General features: G+C 68.1%; 3 protein-coding genes across 3 annotated transcripts; all 3 read left to right on the top strand.

Annotated features, from left to right (window-relative positions):
- The first annotated feature begins 211 nt into the window (after nt 1-211).
- On the top strand, nt 212-13,508 carry ACIN1 (apoptotic chromatin condensation inducer 1). Its single transcript, XM_054811489.1, is given in 17 exon segments — nt 212-639; nt 3,540-3,605; nt 3,706-3,855; nt 3,858-4,031; nt 4,115-4,789; nt 4,913-4,974; nt 5,753-5,834; nt 8,971-9,016; nt 9,610-9,731; nt 9,816-10,001; nt 10,112-10,304; nt 10,396-10,535; nt 10,637-10,744; nt 10,843-10,950; nt 11,854-12,217; nt 12,900-13,000; nt 13,118-13,508. Coding segments are annotated over 17 exon segments (3,069 nt in total). The 5' UTR covers nt 212-501; the 3' UTR covers nt 13,472-13,508.
- Nucleotides 13,509-13,936: 428 nt separating this feature from the next.
- NGDN (neuroguidin) lies at nt 13,937-15,998 on the top strand. The gene is made up of 10 exons (XM_054811508.1): nt 13,937-14,002; nt 14,089-14,160; nt 14,283-14,420; nt 14,602-14,677; nt 14,780-14,835; nt 14,914-15,013; nt 15,100-15,265; nt 15,348-15,492; nt 15,612-15,675; nt 15,762-15,998. Exons 1-10 carry the CDS (start codon nt 13,961-13,963, stop codon nt 15,779-15,781), a joined length of 879 nt encoding a protein of 292 aa, XP_054667483.1. The 5' UTR covers nt 13,937-13,960; the 3' UTR covers nt 15,782-15,998.
- Nucleotides 15,999-16,128: 130 nt separating this feature from the next.
- THTPA (thiamine triphosphatase) lies at nt 16,129-17,607 on the top strand. Its single transcript, XM_054811510.1, has 3 exons — nt 16,129-16,263; nt 16,686-17,339; nt 17,435-17,607. The coding sequence occupies exons 1-3, from the start codon at nt 16,233-16,235 to the stop codon at nt 17,593-17,595; spliced, it is 846 nt and encodes a 281-aa protein (XP_054667485.1). The 5' UTR covers nt 16,129-16,232; the 3' UTR covers nt 17,596-17,607.
- The last annotated feature ends 86 nt before the right edge of the window (nt 17,608-17,693 follow it).

The raw sequence follows: 17,693 nt of genomic DNA, 5'->3' as shown, positions 1-17,693 counted from the left end.
AAACCCCTTCCTGGAGGTCCTACGTAAACAAACCGCCCCCCCCCGTTGTTCTCACGGCGGTCCGACGTTCGTTTTCCGGAAAGAGCCGAAGCGTTTTCCGGAAAGAGCCGAACGCCTCCGGGGCGGAGGCGGAAAGAGCCGAAGAGGAGGCGGAGGGAACCGAAGAGCTTCCGAAAAGAGCCGAAGAGCTTCCGGAAAGAGCCGAAGCGACGTCGGAGGAAGCCGAAGCGGGAGGGGAGGGGGGAGTCGAGGCGCAGGCGGAAGTAAACGATGCGCGGCCGGAAGGAGCCGAAGAGGAGGCGGAGGGAGCCGAAGGGAGGCGGAAGTAACCGAAGAGGAGGCGAAGGGAGGCGGAAGTAACCGAAGAGGAGGCGGAGGGAGCCGAAGCGGCGGCGGAGGGAGCCGAAGCCGTTCCGGAAGTTGCCGAAGCGCTTCCGGAAGGAGCCGAAGCGTCGCGCAGGGGCGGGCGCTGTTCGGAGCGGTTGAGCGGCGCCACACAAGATGGCGGACGGGGAGGAGGTGACTCTGGACGGGCGGCCGCTCCATCTGCTCCGCGTCGCCGACCTGAAGGCGGCCCTGGAGCAACGGGGCCTGGCCAAAAGCGGACAGAAGAGCGCCCTCATCAAACGGCTCCGCGGGGTGAGAGCGGCCGGCACCGCGGCGGGGAAGCGGAGGGGCGAGAAGGGAACTGAAAGGCGGCGGGGCTGGCGCGGGGGGGGGGGAAGGCGGTTACCGGCGGCGCATGCGCCGTCGAACCGGTTTATCCCCCCACATCGTTGTGTCTCTCTCCCCCCACACACACACCGTCCCGGTTTCCCGCCAAGGGCTGAGGGGAACCGCGCGCATGCGCAGAGCGGGGAGGGGGGGGGGGAGAGAGAGAGACCCCCCGTGCGGAGGGGAACTGAGGTGACAGCGGCGGGTTTTGGGGGGAAAAGGCGGGTTTGGGGGCAAAAATCGCGGGTTGGGGGAGGTGAAAATCGCGGATCCGGGGAGTTTTTTGAGGGGATTTGAGGTAAAAGTCGTGTTTGGGGGGAGTTTGTGAGGGATTTTGAGGTAAAAGTTGGGGGTTTGAGAAGGGTTTTTTTGGGGGGGTGAGGTAGAAGTCGTGTTTTGAGGGAGTTCGGGGGGGATTTGAGGTAAAAGTTGTGTTTTGAGGGAGTTTGGGGGGGGATTTGAGGTGAAAGTCGCGGGTTTGAGGGGATTTGGGGCAAAAAGGGCCGTTTGGGGGGATTTGAGGTAAAAAAGCATGGGTTTGGGTAGTTTGTGAGGGGAGATTTGAGTAAAAATCGCGGGTTTTGGAGAGTTTCTGAGGGGATTTGGGGCAAAAATCGCGTTTTGGGGGGAGTTGAGGTGAAAGTCGCAGTTTTGGAGAGTTTGTGAGGGGATTTGGGGGAAAAACCGTGGGTTTGCAGAGTTCGGCAGGGTTGAGGCGAAAGTTGTGTTTCGAGGAGGAAAAGTTCCGGGTTTGGGGGTATTTGGGCCAAAAATCATGGTTTTGAGGGGGATTTGAGGTAAAAATGAGGGTTTCTGGGGGGGATTTGAGGCAAAAGTTGTGGTTTTCGGGAGTTTTGGGGTGAAAAACCAGTGTTTTGTGGAGTTTGTGAGGTAAAAGTGGCGGGTTTTGGGGACTTTGTGAGGAGATTTGAGGTAAAAGTTGAGTTTGGGGGGGATTTGAGGTAAAAAAACAGGTTTTTGGGGGGGGATGAGGTGAAAGTCGTGGTTTTTTGGGTGAAACACCAGGATTTTGTGGAGTTTGTGAGGGGATTTGAGGTAAAAGCGGCAGGGTTTGAGGGTTCGTGAGGGGATTTGGGGCAAAAATCACGGTTTTGCAGAGTTTGGGGGAGCGTTGAGGTGAAAGTCGTGGTTTTGGGGGGATTTGGGGTGAAAAATGAGGTTTTGGGGGAGTTTGTGAGGGGATTTTGGGGTAAAAGTTGCGGGTTTGGGGAGTTTGTGAGGGGATTTTGAGGTAAAAGTTGCGGGTTTGGGGAGTTTGTGAGGGGATTTGGGGTAAAAACGGTTGTTTTGAGGAGCTTTGGGGAGGGATTCAAGATAAATTCGGTGTGGGGGGATTTGAAGTGAAAAATAATGGTTTGGGGAAGTTTGTGATGGGGGATTTGGGGTAAAAATGATGTTTTGGGGGAGTTTGGGGGGGAGTTTGGGTGAAAAACCATGGTTTTTGGGAACTTTGTGAGGGGATTTGAGGTGAAAGTCATTTTTGGGGGGGAGTTTGGCGGGATTTGAGGTAAAAGTTGCGGGTTTGGGGGCAATTGCGGTTTAAAACCATGTTTTTGGGGAGGAATTTGAGATAAAGATCAGTTTTTTAAGGCGTGTGTTTTGGGGGAGTTTGAGGGGGGATTTGGGGTAAAAGTCGCGGGTTTTTGGTTGTTTAGGGAGACTTGAGGTAAAAGTTGTGGTTTTGGGGGGATTTGAGGTAAAAATCATGTTTTTAAGCAGTTTTTGGGGGGGGGGATTTGGAAAAGTGTTACTTTGAGGGGTGATTGGGGTTAAAAATCAGGTTTTTCAGGAGTTGGGGGGGTGGTGTGAAAAATAGTGGTTTGGGGTGTTTGTGAGGGGATTTGAGGTGAAAGTCGCGTTTTGGGGTAGAAATCACGTTTTTAGGAAGTATTGGGGGGCAGTTGAAGTAAAAGTTGCATTTTTGGGGGAGTTTGGGGTGGAATTTGAGGTAAAAATCACGAGGTTTGGGTGAAAGCTATGATTTTGGTAGTTTAGGGTGGAATTTGGGGTGGAAGTTGTGGCTTTGGGGGAGTTTGTGAGAGGATTTTGGGGGAAATCCTGGTTTTAGGGAGTTTGTGAGGGGGATTTGGGGTAAAAGTTGCGTTTTGGGGGAGTTTGGGGCGAAAAATCAGGTTTGGGGGATGTTTGTGAGGGGGAATTTGAGGTGAAAGTCGTGGAGCTTTGAGGTAAAAAATCAGATTTTGGGGGAGTTTGTGAGGGGATTTGGGGTAAAAAATGTGGGTTTGGGTCGGAATTTGGGATAAAAGTTGTGGGTTTGGAGTGGAATTTGAGGTAAAAATGGGGTTTGGAAGTTTTGGGCGGAGTTTGAGGTAAAAATTGTGGGTTTGGGGGAAGTTTGGGGTGAAAGTTGTAAGTTTGGGGTGAAAAATCGTGTTTTATGGTGGAATTTGGGGGAAAAGTTGTGGGTTTAGGGTGGAACGTGAGGTAAAAAGAATAACATTTTTCAGAAGTTTGGGGAGGATTCGAGGTACAAGTTGCATTTTGGGGGAGAATTTGGGGGAAAAGCGATGGGTTTTGGGGTGAAAGCCATCTTTTTGGGGGGTAAAAGTCACGTTTGGGGGGTGAAAACCCACATTTTTGGGGTGAATTGGGGTAAAAACCGCGGTTTGGGTGTGAAAAATGACATTTTGGGGGGAGATTTGTGAGGATTGATTTCTGCCGTTGGGGGGTGTCTGGATAACTTGGGGGGTCCCCGATCAGTTCGTTAATCTGACGCGTTAATTTGCACATATTAATTGAAGCCTGTTAATTAATTACTTGTTATTAATTAATTGCCTGCTCAGGCGCTGATGCTGGAGAACCTCCAGAAGCACTCGACCCCCCACCCCACCTTCCAGCCCAACTCCCAGGTGAGAAACACCCCCCCCCCCCCAAAAAAAAAACCCCTTAAATCCCTAAACCGCCCCTAAATCCCCAAAACGCCCCAAATTGCCCCAAATTCGCGCCCAGATGGGGGAGGAGATGAGCCAGAACAGCTTCATCAAGCAGTACCTGGAGAAGCAGCAGGAGCTGCTGCAGCAGCGGCTGGAGCGGGAGGCGGCCGAGCTGGAGGGTGAGGATGTTTTGGGGGCAGAAAGGGCCGCTTTGGGGCTTTTTGTCAAAAAAAAAAAAAAAAAAACCAAAACCCAAAACCTTTCATTTTTCTTCACACCCCCCCCCCCAAAAAAATATTAAAAAATGACATTCAAGCTTCCGGGAAGAGCGGCCCCACCCCGGGAGACTCGGACGAGGAGGGGGGGCGGAGGCCGGAACGACGAGCCGGGCGCCTCCGGCAGGTAAGAGAGGGGGTAATCCCCCTCCTCCCCCCCCTTTTTTTTTTTCCCCGCTTCCTCTTCCTACTTCCTCTTCCTCTTCCCAGGCTCGAGGCGCCAAGCCCCCCGAGACGGGGGCGGAGGGCCCCCCCCGCGGGCGGAGGGCCGGCGCGCGGCCCCCCCTGAAACCGGGCGAGGAGGAGGAGGAGGAGGAAGAGGAGGAGGAGGAAGAAGAAGAGGAGGAGGAGGAGGAAGAGGAGGAGGAGGAGGAAGAGGAAGAGGAAAAGGAAACCAAACCCCCCCCAGCCGGGGAGAGCCAAGAGCAGCCTGAGGGAGACCCCGCCCCGCCCATGCAGGAGGAGGCCCCGCCCACCCAGGAGGCCCCGCCCATGCAGGAGGAGGAGGCCCCGCCCACCCAGGAGGCCCCGCCCATGCAGGAGGAGGAGGCCCCGCCCACCCAGGAGGCCCCACCTCCCGAGGAGGCGCCATCCAATGAGGAGGCGCCACCCAAGGCAGAAGCCCCGCCTGCCTCCCCCTCCCCGCCCCCGCTGAGGGAGGGGCCTTGCCAGGCCCCGCCCCCCCGGGAGGAGGAGGAGCCGGCCCCACCCCTCCTCACCAAGGAGCCGCCCCCTCCCGCGCCTGGGGGGCGTGGCCGGCGCCGGGCCAGCTCCTGCTCCTCTTCCTCCTCCTCCTCCTCCTCCTCCTCGCCCTCCCCCTCGCCTTCCGCCTCCTCCCCCGACAGCTCCCCCTCCCCCCCGGCATCGCCCCCCCGCAGCGCCAAGGTGAGGGGTGCTGGGGGGGAGCTGGGACCCGGTTGGGGGGGAGCTGGGGGGGAGCTGGGACCCTGCTGTGCTCCCCGTGCTGGGCGTGGCCCCGCCCCCACTGACCCCTCCCCCTCCCTGCAGGACACGCCCCAAGGGCCGGGGGGGGCGGCGGCGGCCTCCTGCCCCCCGAGTCAACCCCCCAGGTGGGTATGGGGGGGGTAGGGGGGGGCTATAGGGGAGTATAGGGGATATGGGGGGGTGTAGGGGGGCTATAGAGGGGATATGGGGGGGTGTAGGGGGGGTATGGGGGGGTATAGAGGGGATATGGGGGGGTGTAGGGGGGGTATGGGGGGGTACAGGGGTCTATAGAGGGTCTATAGGGGGGCTATGGGGGGCCATGGGGTGGCTATAGGGGGCCATGGGGGGCTATAGGGGGCTATGGGGGGCCACAGGGGCCATAGGGGCAGCGGTGCCTGTAGGGCACAGGGGCTCTGGGGGACGCGCGGCTCGATGGGGCTCTGTGGGCGATGGGGGGGGCGCGGGGTTGTTCCCCCCCCCTTCCCCCTTCCCCCTTCCCCCCGGTGCCGTCTGGGCTCCATGGGTGCCCCCGGGGTCACGTGGGTGGGCCCGCTGGCCCCGCCCCGCCCCTCCCCGCGCGCCGGCGTGGGCGTGGCCCCGCCCCCTTTTCCCCGCCCCTTCCCCGCTGCCGGCCCCGCCCTCTCCGCGGGGGCTGCCGGGTAAGCGGCAAGATGGCCGCCCCGCCTGCCTGCGGCTGCCCCGCACAATAGAGCAGGGGGGGAACCCCCCGGGCGGGGGGGCCGCCATGCTGGCCGCCTGCGAGGAGGGGTGAGACCCACGGCTGCCCCACGGCGGCTGGGGGTGTGGGGCCGGGCCCCACAAGTGTGGGGCGGCCCCATTGATTCTCACACACGCACGTATCCCTCCCCCCCCCCCCTTTCCTTCTTTCCCCTCTTCACCCAGCGAGGAGCCGGCGGTGCCCGCGGAACCGGGGCCCCCCCCCGCAGCGGGGGGCTCCCCCCCCAGCGCCCCCCCGGACCCGGAGGTAATTGGGGGGGGCAGCGGGTTTGGGGTGGGGGGGGGGGCGGGGGGCCCGCGGGGGGGGAGAGAAGGAGGGATGTGTGGGGCGTGTGTGGGGCGGGGGGGAGGGGGGGGATGTGTGGGGCAGCCCCCCAAGTGTGGGGCGGGGGAGGGAAGGGGTGTGGGGGGCGGGGGCTGCCTGGCTTCTCTCGACTTGGGGGGGCGCCCCACGTCGCCGCCGCCGCCGCTGCCACTCGGGGGGCGCCCCACGGCGTGAGTTGGGGGGCAGGCGCCCCCGCGGCCCCCCCCCTTTCCCCTGCGCCCCACACCCGGGACCCCCCAAACGTCTCTCTTTTGGGCACCCAGCGCTGGCTCAAAGGACCCCCCGGACCCCCAACGTCTCACTTGGGGGGCGCCCCACACCCGAAGGACCTCCGGGACCCCCGGCGTCTCACTTGGGGGGCGCCCGAACCCGGTTGAAGGATTTTTGGGGAGATGCGCCCCACACACACCCCCCCACCCCGCCCCCCAACCCACCCACCCCCCCCAAAGAAACGTCTCACTTGTAGGGCGGGGGGGGCGCCCCACGGCTTCCCGGAACCCCCAAGTCTCTTCTGGGGGCACCCAGGGACCCCCCCGACCGCACTTGGGGGGCACCCCACGGAACTCCGGGACCCCCAACTTCGCTTATGGGGCACCCCACGGAGATGAAGATGCTCCGCTGTCACTTGGGGGGCACCCTATGGACACGTGGGACCCCCAAACTCGCCTGGGGGGCACCCCACAGACTCCGAGAACCCCCACCGTCACTTGGGGGGCACCCCACGGATCTCTGGGACCCCCAACTTTGCTTATGGGGCACCCCACGGACCTGAAGACGCTCCAGCCTCGCTTGGGGGGCACCCCACAGATCTCTGTGATCCCCAACTCCATCTGGGGGGCACCCCATGAACCGCTGCGACCCCCAAGCCCAACTTGTGGGGCACCCCATGGACTGCTGGGACCCCCCAACTTCACTTGTGGGGCACCCCAGGAACACGAAGGTCTTCTGATGCGAGGCGCCCCACGGTTCGCAGCAGCCTGCAGCGTCACTTGGGGGGCACCCCACAGATCTCGGGGACCCCCAACCGCACTTAGGGGGCACCCCACGGATTTCAGGGCCCTCTGACTTCGCTGGTGGGGCACCCGACGTCTCCCACGGAGGTCGCCCAGCACCCGCTGAAGGAGCCCTGTGACCCCCAACCGCACTTGGGGGGCGCCCCACGGACCTCCAGATCCTCCACTGTCGCTTGGGGGGGCACCCCACGGACTGCCGTGACCCCCCCGACTTCACTTGTGGGGCACCCCACGGATCTTGGGGACCCCCAGCATGCTCCACGGAGGTCGTCCATCGAAGGAGCTCAAGGGCCTGCACTCTCGCTTGGGGGGCACCCCACAGCTCTCCGGGACCCCCACCCGCACTTGTGGGGCACCCCATGGAGCTCCGGGCCCCCCCCGACCCCACTTCTGGGGCATCCTACGGACTGCCGGGACCCCCAGTCGCACTTATGGGGCACCCCATGGACTTTTGGGACCCCCAAGCTCGCTTATGGGGCACCCCATGGACTGCCGGCACCCCCAACCGCACTTGGGGGGCACCCCACAGACCTCAACAGCCTGCGTCGTTGCTCGGGGGGCACCCCACGGACCACCAGGACCCCCACTCGCACTTGGGGGGGGGCACCCAACTCTGCCCCATGGACTTCCAGAACCCCCGACCTCACTTGTGGGGCACCCCATGGATCTCGGGGACCCCCAACCGCATTTCTGGGGCACCCGACTCCCCCTCAAGGACCCCCAAAATCTCCTGTGGGGCACCCAGCTCTGCCCCACGGATCTCAGGGACCCCCCGATGTCACTTATGGGGCACCCCGCGGACAGCGAGATCCTTTGGCATCACTTGTGGGGCACCCCACGGACTGGTAGCCCCCCCCGCAGCTTTGCTTGTGGGGCAGCCAGCTGCACGTCAGGGACCCCCAAGCTCATTTGTGGGGCACCCCATGGACCTCAACGAGCTCAACGGTCACTTATGGGGCACCCCACGGATCTCGGGGACCCCCCAACCGCCACTCAAGGGGCACCCCGTGGATCACGGTGACCCCCAACCACACTCGTGGGGCACCCAACTGCACTGCACGGACCTCGGGGACCCCCCCCGGTTAACTTAGGGGGCACCCCACAGAACCCCAACCCCAGTTCCGGGGCACCCCGTGGATCTCGGCGACCCCCAACCGCACTCGTGGGGCACCTGGCTCCACCCCACGGACCTCTGTGACCCCCAACTTTACTTACGGGGCACCCCACGGACCCCCGACCTCAGTTATGGGGCACCCTATGGACTTCTGGGCCCCCCCCACCCTCAACTCGGGGGGGCACCCCACGGACCTCAAGATCCTCCACCGTCACTGGTGGGGCGCCCCACAGATCTCAGGGACCCCTGACCGCACTTGTGGGGCACCCCGCGGACCTCAGGGACCCCCGAAACCTCACTTATGGGGCACCCCATGGACTTTTGGGACCCCCAACGGCACTTGAGGGGCACCCCATGGACCTCGGGCACCCCCGAAACCTCTTAGGGGGCGCCCCACGGACCCCCAGCTCCACTTGCGGGGGCACCCCACGGACTTTTCGGGACCCCCCCCTCGAGTTTACTTATGGGGCACCCCACGGACCCCCGACCTCACTTGGGGGGCACCCCCGGACCTCGAGACCCACGGCCCGGACCTGCGGGACCCCCCCACCCCGCCGCGGTGGGGCACCCCCCGGCTCTCGGTGCCCCCCACCCCCACCCCACTTGGGGGGCACCCCACGGATCTGCAGGACCTGCGAGGTCACCCCGCCCCTCGCAGGACACGCCCACGGCCACACCCCCATCTGGGGCGGGGCAACGGGGGGAGGGGGCGTGGTCACCCCCCCCACACTTATGGGGCAGCCCCATGGATTGCCCCACACCCTCCCCCTGGAATTAAAGCTGCCCCAAAATGGGGGGGGGGGGGGAAGGGAGGGGGTGAGGGGGCGGAGCCTCCGCCTTGCCCCGCCCCCGGTGCTGATGCGGCCCCTCCCGGCCCCTCCCCGTGTGGGGGCGTGTCTCTCCCCTTGGCCCCTCCCACTCTCTTCCCCAGAGCCCCGCCCAGCCCAAGGCCTTCAAGAGGAAGATCTCGGTGCTCTGTGAGTGGGGGCGGGGCCGGGGGGTGGGGGCGGGGCTGGGCAGTAAGGGGTGGGGGTGGGGGCGGGGCTTGGCCCGCGGGGGGCGGGGTTTAGGTCATAGGGGGCGGGGCTTGGCCATAGGAGGTGTGGTTTGGACCGCGGGGGCGGGGCTTAGCCCGTAGGGGCGGGGCTTGGCCATAGGAGGTGTGGTTTGGCCTGCAGGGGGCGTGGCTTAGTCTGTAGGGGTGGGGTTTAGCCCGTAGGGGCGGGGCTTGCCCATAGGGGGTGTGGTTTGGCCTGCAGGGGGCGGGGCTTGGGCGGGGGCGTGGCTTGGCCCGCGGGGGGGCGTGGTTTGCCCCATGGGGGCGGGGCTTGCCCATAGGGGGCGGGGCTTAGCCTGCAGGGGGGTGTGGTTTGGCCTGCAGGGGGCGTGGCTTAGCCTGCAGGGGGCGGGGCTTGGGCGGGGGCGGGGCTTGGCCCGCGGGGGGGGCGTGGTTTGCCCCATGGGGGCGGGGCTTGGCGGCTGTGGGGTGGAGCCCGGTGGGGGTGGGCGGGGCCATCCCGGGCAGGGGCCGGGTCTGAGGCCAGGCCCCGCCCCTCCCCCCCATCCCCAGCAGCCTCCAAGGGGGCGGCGCCGGGCGCCCAGGAGCCGGGGGGCCGGAAACGGCGCTGGGGGGCCAGCACGGCCTGCGCCCCCAAACGGCCCTCCATCAGCATCACCACCGAGTCCCTCAAGGTACCGATCCCCACCCCCACCCCCCCCCCACCACCGCCCCCCGGGGCCCCTCCCCCGCTGACCGCCTGCGCCCCTCCCCCGCAGAGCCTGATCCCCGAGATGAAGGCGGGGGGAGGGGCGGAGGCGGTGGTGGAGCTGCACCCCGAGGAGGGGCCCATGTCGGAGGAGGAGAGCGGGGGAGGGGCGGAGAGGGGGCAGGGCGGCCCCCTCCCCCTCCTCCCCTCCCCCGCCCACCACCCCCCGCTGAAGATCTGCCGCACCGTCACGCAGGTGGGGGATGGGCGACGCGCGCACACACCACACCCCCCCCCCTCCCCAAACACCCGCCCCCCTCCCCCCCGCCCGCCCACCGCGCTCTCACCCCTCCCCCACCGCCGCAGGTGGTGCCGGGGGAGGGGCAGGAGAACGGGCAGGAAGAGGAAGAGGAAGAGGAAGAGGAAGAAGGCAGGCCGGCGGGGGAGGGGAAGGGGGAGGAGGAGCGCCCGCAGCCCCTCCCCCTCCCCGCCCCTCCCCCCGCCCCCGCCGAAGCCGCCGCGCCGCCCCTCCCCCCGCCGGGCGAGGAGGGGAAGAGAGGTGAGGGGGGGGGAGGGGCGAAGGGCGGGGGAAGGGGTGGCGACCCCACGGTGACGTCACCCCCGCCCCTCCCCGCCCCCCCCCCCCCCAGGCGAGGCTCCACGGCGGGGGATGGGCGCCCCGTCCCGCCCCCTCGGCCTCTCCCTCCCCATCGACGACCCCGTCCGGGCGGCGCCGCGCCCCTCCCCCCCCCGCGCCCGCCCCTCCCCCATCGTCCATCTCTGCAACCTGGTGAGTCCCCGAAAAGAGGGGGGGGGGGGGGGGGAGGGGCTGCCCCCCAGGTGCCGGGGCTGCCCCCCAAGCGCTCTCCCCCCCCCTCCTCCCCCCCCCAGGTGCGGCCGTTCACGCTGGGGCAGCTGAAGGAGCTGCTGGGCAGGACGGGGCGGCTGCGGGAGGACGGGTTCTGGATCGACAAGATCAAGTCCCACTGCTACGTCACGGTCCGTGGGGCGCCGTGGGGGGTGTGCGCGCGTCCCGTGGGGCGGCCGTGGGGCTGACCCCCGCGCTCTGCTCTCCTCTCCCCCCCCCCCCCCCCAAGTACGCGTCGGTGGAGGAGGCGGTGGCCACCCGCAACGCCCTGCACGGGGTCAAGTGGCCGCAGTCGAACCCCAAGGTGCTGGCGGCCGACTTCGCCGAGCAGGAGGAGGTCAGGGGGCTGGGAGGGGGCTTGGGGGGCTGGGAGGGGATTTGGGGGGCTGGGAGGGGGATGCTGGGGGGCTGGGAGGGGGCTTGGGGGGCTGGGAGGGGATTTGGGGGGCTGGGAGGGGGATGCTGGGGGGCTGGGAGGGGGCTTGGGGGCACTCGTGGGTCTCAGCAGGGCACTTGTGGGGCTGGGGGCACACGTGTGGGTCTCTGGGGCACTTGTGGGTCTCAGTGGGGCACTTGTGGGGCTGGGAGGGGACTTGGGGGCACTTGTGGGTCTCAGTGGGGCACTTGTGGGGCTCAGCGGGGCACGTGTGGGGCTCAGCAGGGCACTTGTGGGTCTCAGCAGGGCACTTGTGGGGCTGGGGGGACACGTGTGGGTCTCAGTGGGGCACGTGTGGGGCTCAGCGGGGCACGTGTGGGGCTGGGGGGACACGTGTGGGTCTCAGTGGGGCACTTGTGGGGCTCAGTGGGGCACTTGTGGGGCTGGGAGGGGACTTGGGGGCACTCGTGGGTCTCAGTGGGGCACTTGTGGGGCTGGGGGCACACGTGTGGGGCTCAGTGGGGCACTTGTGGGGCTGGGAGGGGGATGCTGGGGGGCTGGGAGGGGGCTTGGGGGCACTCGTGGGTCTCAGTGGGGCACTTGTGGGGCTCAGTGGGGCACGTGTGGGTCTCAGTGGGGCACTTGTGGGGCTCAGTGGGGCACTTATGGGTCTCAGTGGGGCACTTGTGGGGCTCAGTGGGGCACTTGTGGGTCTCAGCGGGGCACGTGTGGGTCTCAGCGGGGCACGTGTGGGGCTGGGGGCACACGTGTGGGGCAGCGGGGGGCGCCGGCGGGGTGGCACCTGTGGGTGGGCGTGGGGCAGCCCCCGACGCGTGGGTCCCGTTCCCCCCCCCTCCCCCGCAGCTGGATTTCCACCGCGGGCTCCTGCCCGAGCGCCCGCAGCGGGGGGAGGAGGCTCCGGCGGGGCCGTGTCCTTCGGGGGCGGGGCGGGGCTCCGCCTGCCCTTCCTCCGGGGCGGGGTCCTCGGGCGGCCGCGCCCCCCGGGAGGCGGAGCGGGCGCAGTGGGCGGAGCGGGAGCGGGAGATGGAGCGGCGGGAGCGGACGCGGGGGGAGCGCGAGTGGGACAGGGACAAGGGGCCCCCCCGCTCGCCCAGCCCCTCCCCCCCGGCCCCGCGGGGCCCCGCCCCCCGAGAGCCCCGGGCCCGGCACCGCCCCCCGGACAAGGAGAGGGGGCGGGGCTCCCGAGAGGCGCGCCCCGACAAAAAAGGTAAAAGGGGGCGGGGCTTGAGGGGTGGGGGCGGGGCTAAAGGGGCCTGGGGGTGGGGCTAAAGGGGCTGGGGGCGGGGCTAAAGGGGCTGGGGGCGGGGCTAAAGGGGCTGGGGGCGGGGTTATGGGGTGGGGGGCGGGGTTATGGGCCTGGGGCGGGGCTAAGGGGTGGTGGGCGGGGCTAAAGGGGCCTGGGGCGGGGTTAAGGAGCTGGGGCCGGGGCTAAAGGGGCTGGGGGCGGGGCTAAGGGGTGGTGGGCGGGGCTAAGGACCTGGGGCGGGGCCAAGGAGCTGGGGTGGGGCTAAAGGGGACTGGGGGCGGGGTTAAGGGGTGGTGGGCGGGGCTAAAGGGGCCTGGGGCGGGGTTAAGGGCCTGGGGGCGGGGCCAAGGAGCTGGGGTGGGGCTAAAGGGGCCTGGGGGCGGGGTTATGGGCCTGGGGGCGGGGCTAAAGGGGCTGGGGGCGGGGCTGAGGGGTGGGGGGGCCAAGGAGCTGGGGTGGGGCTAAAGGGGCCTGGGGGCGGGGTTATGGGCCTGGGGGCGGGGCTAAAGGGGCTGGGGGCGGGGCTGAGGGGTGGGGGGGCCAAGGAGCTGGGGTGGGGCTAAAGGGGCTGGTGGGCGGGGCTAAGGACCTGGGGGCGGGGTCAAGCCCTGATCCCCGCCCCCTCCGTCACGTCCGCGGGCAGAGAAGCCGCCGGAGGAGCCGCCGGCCAAACTGCTGGACGACCTCTTCCGCAAGACCAAGGCGGCGCCCTGCATCTATTGGCTGCCCCTCACCGACACCCAGGTGGGCGGGGACGCGTCCTCCGAACCCCTCCCCCCCCCGGGGGGTGGGGTCCTCTTCCCTGGCCACGCCCCCTCTGTGACCACGCCCCCCTCTCTGGCCACGCCCCCCCCCCCCCAGTTCGTGCAGAAGCAGGCGGAGCGAGCGGCGCGGGCGCGGGAGCGGGAGCGGCGCCGGAAGGAGCAGGAGGAGGAGGAGCAACGTCAGAGGGGAGGGGGCGGGGCCAGCAACGCCTCGGCCCCGCCCCCTTCGGGGCGGGACAAACGGGGAGGGGGCGGGGCCGGCTCCGGGCGAGAACGAGGCTTGGGCCCGCCCGGGGCCACGCCCACCGCCGCCAACGCCCCGCCCACCGCCCCGCCCACCCACCGCGACCACCACCGCGAACGGCACCGCAGCCGGGGGGGCGGGGAGAAACGCCGCAGTCGCAGCCGCAGCCGCAGCACCCCGCTGCGGGACCGGGGAGGGCGGCGCTGAGAGCGGCAATAAAAACCACCCCGCGGGGGGCTTTGCAACCGGCCCGGCAGCGTCGTTTGTTGGTTTTTTGGGGTGATTTCCGGCGGGTTTGGGGGTTTGGGAAGGGAGGACGGGGAGGCGCTAGGACCCAGCGGGTGGTTGGGGGGGGCCGCGCACGCCGCTCGGATCTCATTGGTGAGGCGGCGTGCCGCTCAGCAAGCCGCGCCCTCTCATTGGCGCTCCGCGCTCCGGTTGGGGCGGGCCGCCCGCGCGCTTCGCCCTCCCATTGGTCCGCGGGCGCCTCCCGCCCCCCAGCTCGTGGGCGGGACATCCGCAGCGCTCCTCGCCCTCCCATTGGCCGCTGCGCGCGTGCTCCTCGCCCCTTCCCGCCGTGCGGCGCGGGGGGCGGGCCATCCTCATCCCCTCCTCTCCCTCCCATTGGCCGAGCGCTCCAACGCCTCGCTCCTATTGGCTCCCGGCCTTGCCCTCAGCCTTTCTCCTCTCCCCAAGATGGCGGAGGCGGTCGCGCTGCTGGAGGCTCTCCGCGGGCAGGTCCGGGCCTTAAAAATCCCTTAAAAAAAAAGAAAAAAAAAATACACAAAACCAACCCCGCTTTAACGCTTATTACGGTTTCGCAGGTAGCGGCGGTCACCGACCACGGCTTAGCGCTGCTGCGGCGCGTTGGAGGCGGGCGGCTGCGCACCGAGAAGGTACCGGGCTGGGAGGGAGGGAGGGAGGGAGGGAGGCGGCGGGGGGGAATTGGGGCCTGCGGAGCTCCCTGTGACCGAACCGCGGCCCGGGCTCTCTCCCCTCTCCTCTCCTCTCCCCGCAGGGCGTGTCGCTGCTGGAGGTGCGGGCGCAGGCGCTGCTGCAGTACCTGCAGGACCTGGCGCTGCTGCTGGCGGCCAAGACCCGCGGGGGGACGCTCGGGGCGCTGCCGGCTCTGCCGCGGCTGCTGGAGACACGGCTGGTGAGGGGCGGGGCCTGCGGCTGGGGGGCGGGGCCTGCGGGTGGTGGGAGGGGCCGTGGGAGGGGCCTGTGGCTGGGGGCGGGGCCGTGGGAGGGGCCTGTGGCCGGGGGCGTGTCTGTCTTGGCGTGGGCGGAGCCTGCGTGCCCACGCCCCGCCCCCTGACCCTTGACCCCTCCCCCAGGTGCTGGAGAAGCTCCGCCCGGCCGAGCGGCGCCTCAAGTACCAATTGGAGAAGCTGCTGCGGGCGGGGGGGCGGGGTGAGCGTCACCAGGTCCCGCCCCCTCGGGGCGCTGTGCCCGCCCCTCGCCAGGTTGATTGACACCCGTCCGTCAACCGTCTTCTTCCCGCGTCCCTTCTAGGCGGCGGCGGCGACGACGACCCGCTGCGCTTCCGCCCCGCCCCCGCCAACATGGAGGTAGGGCGGGGCCGGGCGGGGTGGGGCGGGGTTTCGGGGGGGGCGGGGCTTGTGATTGACAGCTGCGGCGCCCCACAGGAGGAGGGTGAGGAAGAGGAGGAAGGGGGAGGGGCGAAAGCCCCGGGATTGGGTGGCGGCCGCCGCTACGTCCCGCCCCGCCTGGTCCCCGTCCAATACGGTGAGTCTTCATCCCCCCGAGCCCCGCCCCCGCGCCGTCGCCCCGCCCCTGCCCCGCCCCACGGCCTTCCCCCCTCTGCCCCACAGACGCCGTGGGGCAGGAGCGGGAGCGCCGGGCGCGGGAAGCGGCTCGTCGCCGGGCCCTGAGCGGCTCCGTCATCCGGGAGCTGCGGGAGGAGCTGGGCGACGCCCCCCACCAAGTGGGCGGGGATGAGGGCGGGGCTTCGGCCACGCCCCGCCACGCCCAGATGAGGTCAGTGCTTTGGAGGGCGGCTGGGAGGGGGGGAGGGGCGGGGGCCGGCGGCGGGCGCGGCTGACGCAGGCCCCGCCCCCAGGCGCCGGTACGAGGAGGCCATGTTGGTGCGGCTGAGGGAGAGCCGGCGGGAGCGGGCACAGCGACGGCGGGGGGCGGGCGGCGACGGCCTCGACGTCATCACCCGCTTCGGTGACATCACGCCTCTGCTCGATCCGGCCAATCAGGTGAGAGAGAATCTGCCGGAAGTCCCTCCCCTCATTTACATATCCCCGCCCACCTCCCCGCAGGAGGCGTGTCCTCTCCGGAAGCCTCTCCCCTCATTTGCATATCCCCGCCCCCGCAGGAGGCCCCGCCCCCCAAGAAGAAGAGGAAGAAGCTGCCACTGACGGGCAGGAGGAAGAGGCGGGGTGAGTCCGGCCGGCGGCCAATCAGGGGGCGGGGGCGGGGTGGCCACGCCCCCTCGCTCACCCCCCCCCTCCCCTCCCCCCCACAGGTTTCCGGCGTCGGCGCTGAGCCCCTCCCCCCTCCTCTGGTGGTGGGTAATTAGCGCTAATTAGCACTGCGGGGGGGGGTAATTACAGCAATTATGCTTTGTCCTGGCCTTAATTAACCCCATGTGTGGTGATTAAAGGCAACTAAGCCTTACTTATAGGTAATTAGGCCTTAATTAAAGGTAATTAAGCCTTAATTGGAGGTAACCAAGCTTTAATTAAAGGTAACGAGGCTTTAACGGACGGCTCGGGGGGGAGGGGCTGGATTCGTTACCCTGGAGACAGGCCACGCCCCCCACCGTGTCAGCGTGGCCCTGCCCTGCCCGGACTCCACTTCCCACAATCCCTTGCGTCGCCCCGCCCCCTCCAATCCCATCCTGCCCCGCGGCCCCGCCCCTTCCCACAATCCTTTGTGGCGCCCCCCCCCCCCCCCCACGCTTGCCCTTTCTCCCAACCGGGCCCTGCTCGTCGCCATGGAAACCGGCCCCCCCGGAGGGGAGGGAGGTGCCAAGGGGCATTATGGGATGGCAGGGGGCGGGGGGAGGGGTCTGGGGGGCAGCGGGGGCTCTGTGGGGCACCGGATGGGTTCTGTGGGGCAGCGGGGCGGCTCTATGGGGCAGGGGCTTTTCTATGGGGCACTGGGGAGGCTCTGGAGGGTGTTGGGGGGGGTCCCTATGGGGCACCGGGGGTTTCTATGGGGCACTGGTTTCCCCATGGGGCACTGGGAGGGGGGGTGTTCTGTGGGGCGCTGGGGGGGTGCCTGTGGGGTACTGAGGTTTCTCTATGGGGCAGAGGTTTCTCTGTGGGGCACTGGGGGGGGGGGGCCTGTGGGGTACTGAGGTTTCTCTATGGGGCAGAGGTGTCTCTGTGGGGCACTGGGGGGGATCTATGGGGCAGGACCTGCAGCCCCTTCCCCCCCCGCCCAGCCCCCATCGAGGTGGAGCTGAAGTTCCGTGTGGGTCCCGACACGGCGACCGCTCTGTGGGCCCTGGGCGCCGTGGGGCTGCCCCACACCCCCCCTTTCCGCGACTGCTACTTCGACGTCCCCGGAGCCGCCCTGGGGCGAGCCGACGTCTGGCTGCGGCACCGCCAGGGGCAAGGCTGGCAGCTCAAACTGCCCCACGGAGACCCACGGCTGCCCCACGGAGACCCAGAGCCAGCTCACGGTGACCCCCAGCCCCATAGAAATGCCGAAATCACCCGAACCCCCCCCGAACCGGCCGAGCCCCGCTCCCACCCGCCCCCCACCTCGCCCCCCAGCCGCCCCCCGAGCGCCGTCACAATCTACCGGGAAGTGTGGGGCGACGCGGGGGTCTTACGGGAACTAACCCGGCTCCTGGGGGTCCCGTCGGCGCCGTGGGGCAGCGTGAGGGCGGCCCTGGCCCCGCTGGGCCTGCGCCCCACGGCGTCCTTCGTCACCCGCCGGCGCAGCGTCCGCGTGGGGCGGGTGAAGGTGGAGCTGGACGAGGCGGATTTCGGGTACGGGCTGGGGGAAGCGGAAGAGGAAGTGACGGCAGAGGGCGGGGCCCGGGAAGTGGAAGAAGCCAGGAAACGCGTGGAAGGGGTCTGCAGGGCGCTGGGTGAGCGGGGCGAAGGGCAGTGGGGGGGCAAGGAGGGGTCACGGGTCCTTTTGACCCCGTCTGACTCCTCCCCCCGTGGTTTATCCCCCGCCCAGGGGCGGAGCCGCGGCAACGAATTCCCGGGAAACTCAGCGTTTTCCTGGCCCGGCATCAGCCGCGTTATTACAAGCTGCTGCGGGAAGCCGGGAGGTTGGAGGAAGTGGAGAAAGAGGAAGAAGAGGAAAAGGAGGAGGAAGTGCCAGGCCCCACCCAATAAACCATGCCCTAAGCTCCGCCTCCAGCCTTGTTTCTTGGCACCAAGATGGCTGCCCCCTTATCCAAGATGGCCACCTTCATGGGGGGACGCCATGTCGA

The sequence above is a fragment of the Grus americana genome, assembly GCF_028858705.1.
Source record: "Grus americana isolate bGruAme1 chromosome 37 unlocalized genomic scaffold, bGruAme1.mat SUPER_37_unloc_1, whole genome shotgun sequence".
NCBI classification, from domain to species: domain Eukaryota; kingdom Metazoa; phylum Chordata; class Aves; order Gruiformes; family Gruidae; genus Grus; species Grus americana.
The sequence above is the reverse complement of the archived record's forward strand: the minus strand, read 5'-3'. Positions and strand labels throughout refer to the sequence as shown.

Bases quoted from the DNA above. Each gene is read 5' to 3' on its own strand.
- NGDN (XM_054811508.1), top strand. From the start codon at position 13,961: ATGGCGGAGGCGGTCGCGCTGCTGGAGGCTCTCCGCGGGCAG. The intron at 14,421-14,601 runs GTGAGGGGCGGG...CCCCTCCCCCAG, and splicing joins GGCTGCTGGAGACACGGCTG to GTGCTGGAGAAGCTCCGCCC. The intron at 15,676-15,761 runs GTGAGTCCGGCC...TCCCCCCCACAG, and splicing joins GGGCAGGAGGAAGAGGCGGG to GTTTCCGGCGTCGGCGCTGA.
- THTPA (XM_054811510.1), top strand. From the start codon at position 16,233: ATGGAAACCGGCCCCCCCGGAGGGGAGGGAG. The intron at 16,264-16,685 runs GTGCCAAGGGGC...CCCCCCGCCCAG, and splicing joins CCCCCCCGGAGGGGAGGGAG to CCCCCATCGAGGTGGAGCTG. The intron at 17,340-17,434 runs GTGAGCGGGGCG...TCCCCCGCCCAG, and splicing joins AGGGGTCTGCAGGGCGCTGG to GGGCGGAGCCGCGGCAACGA.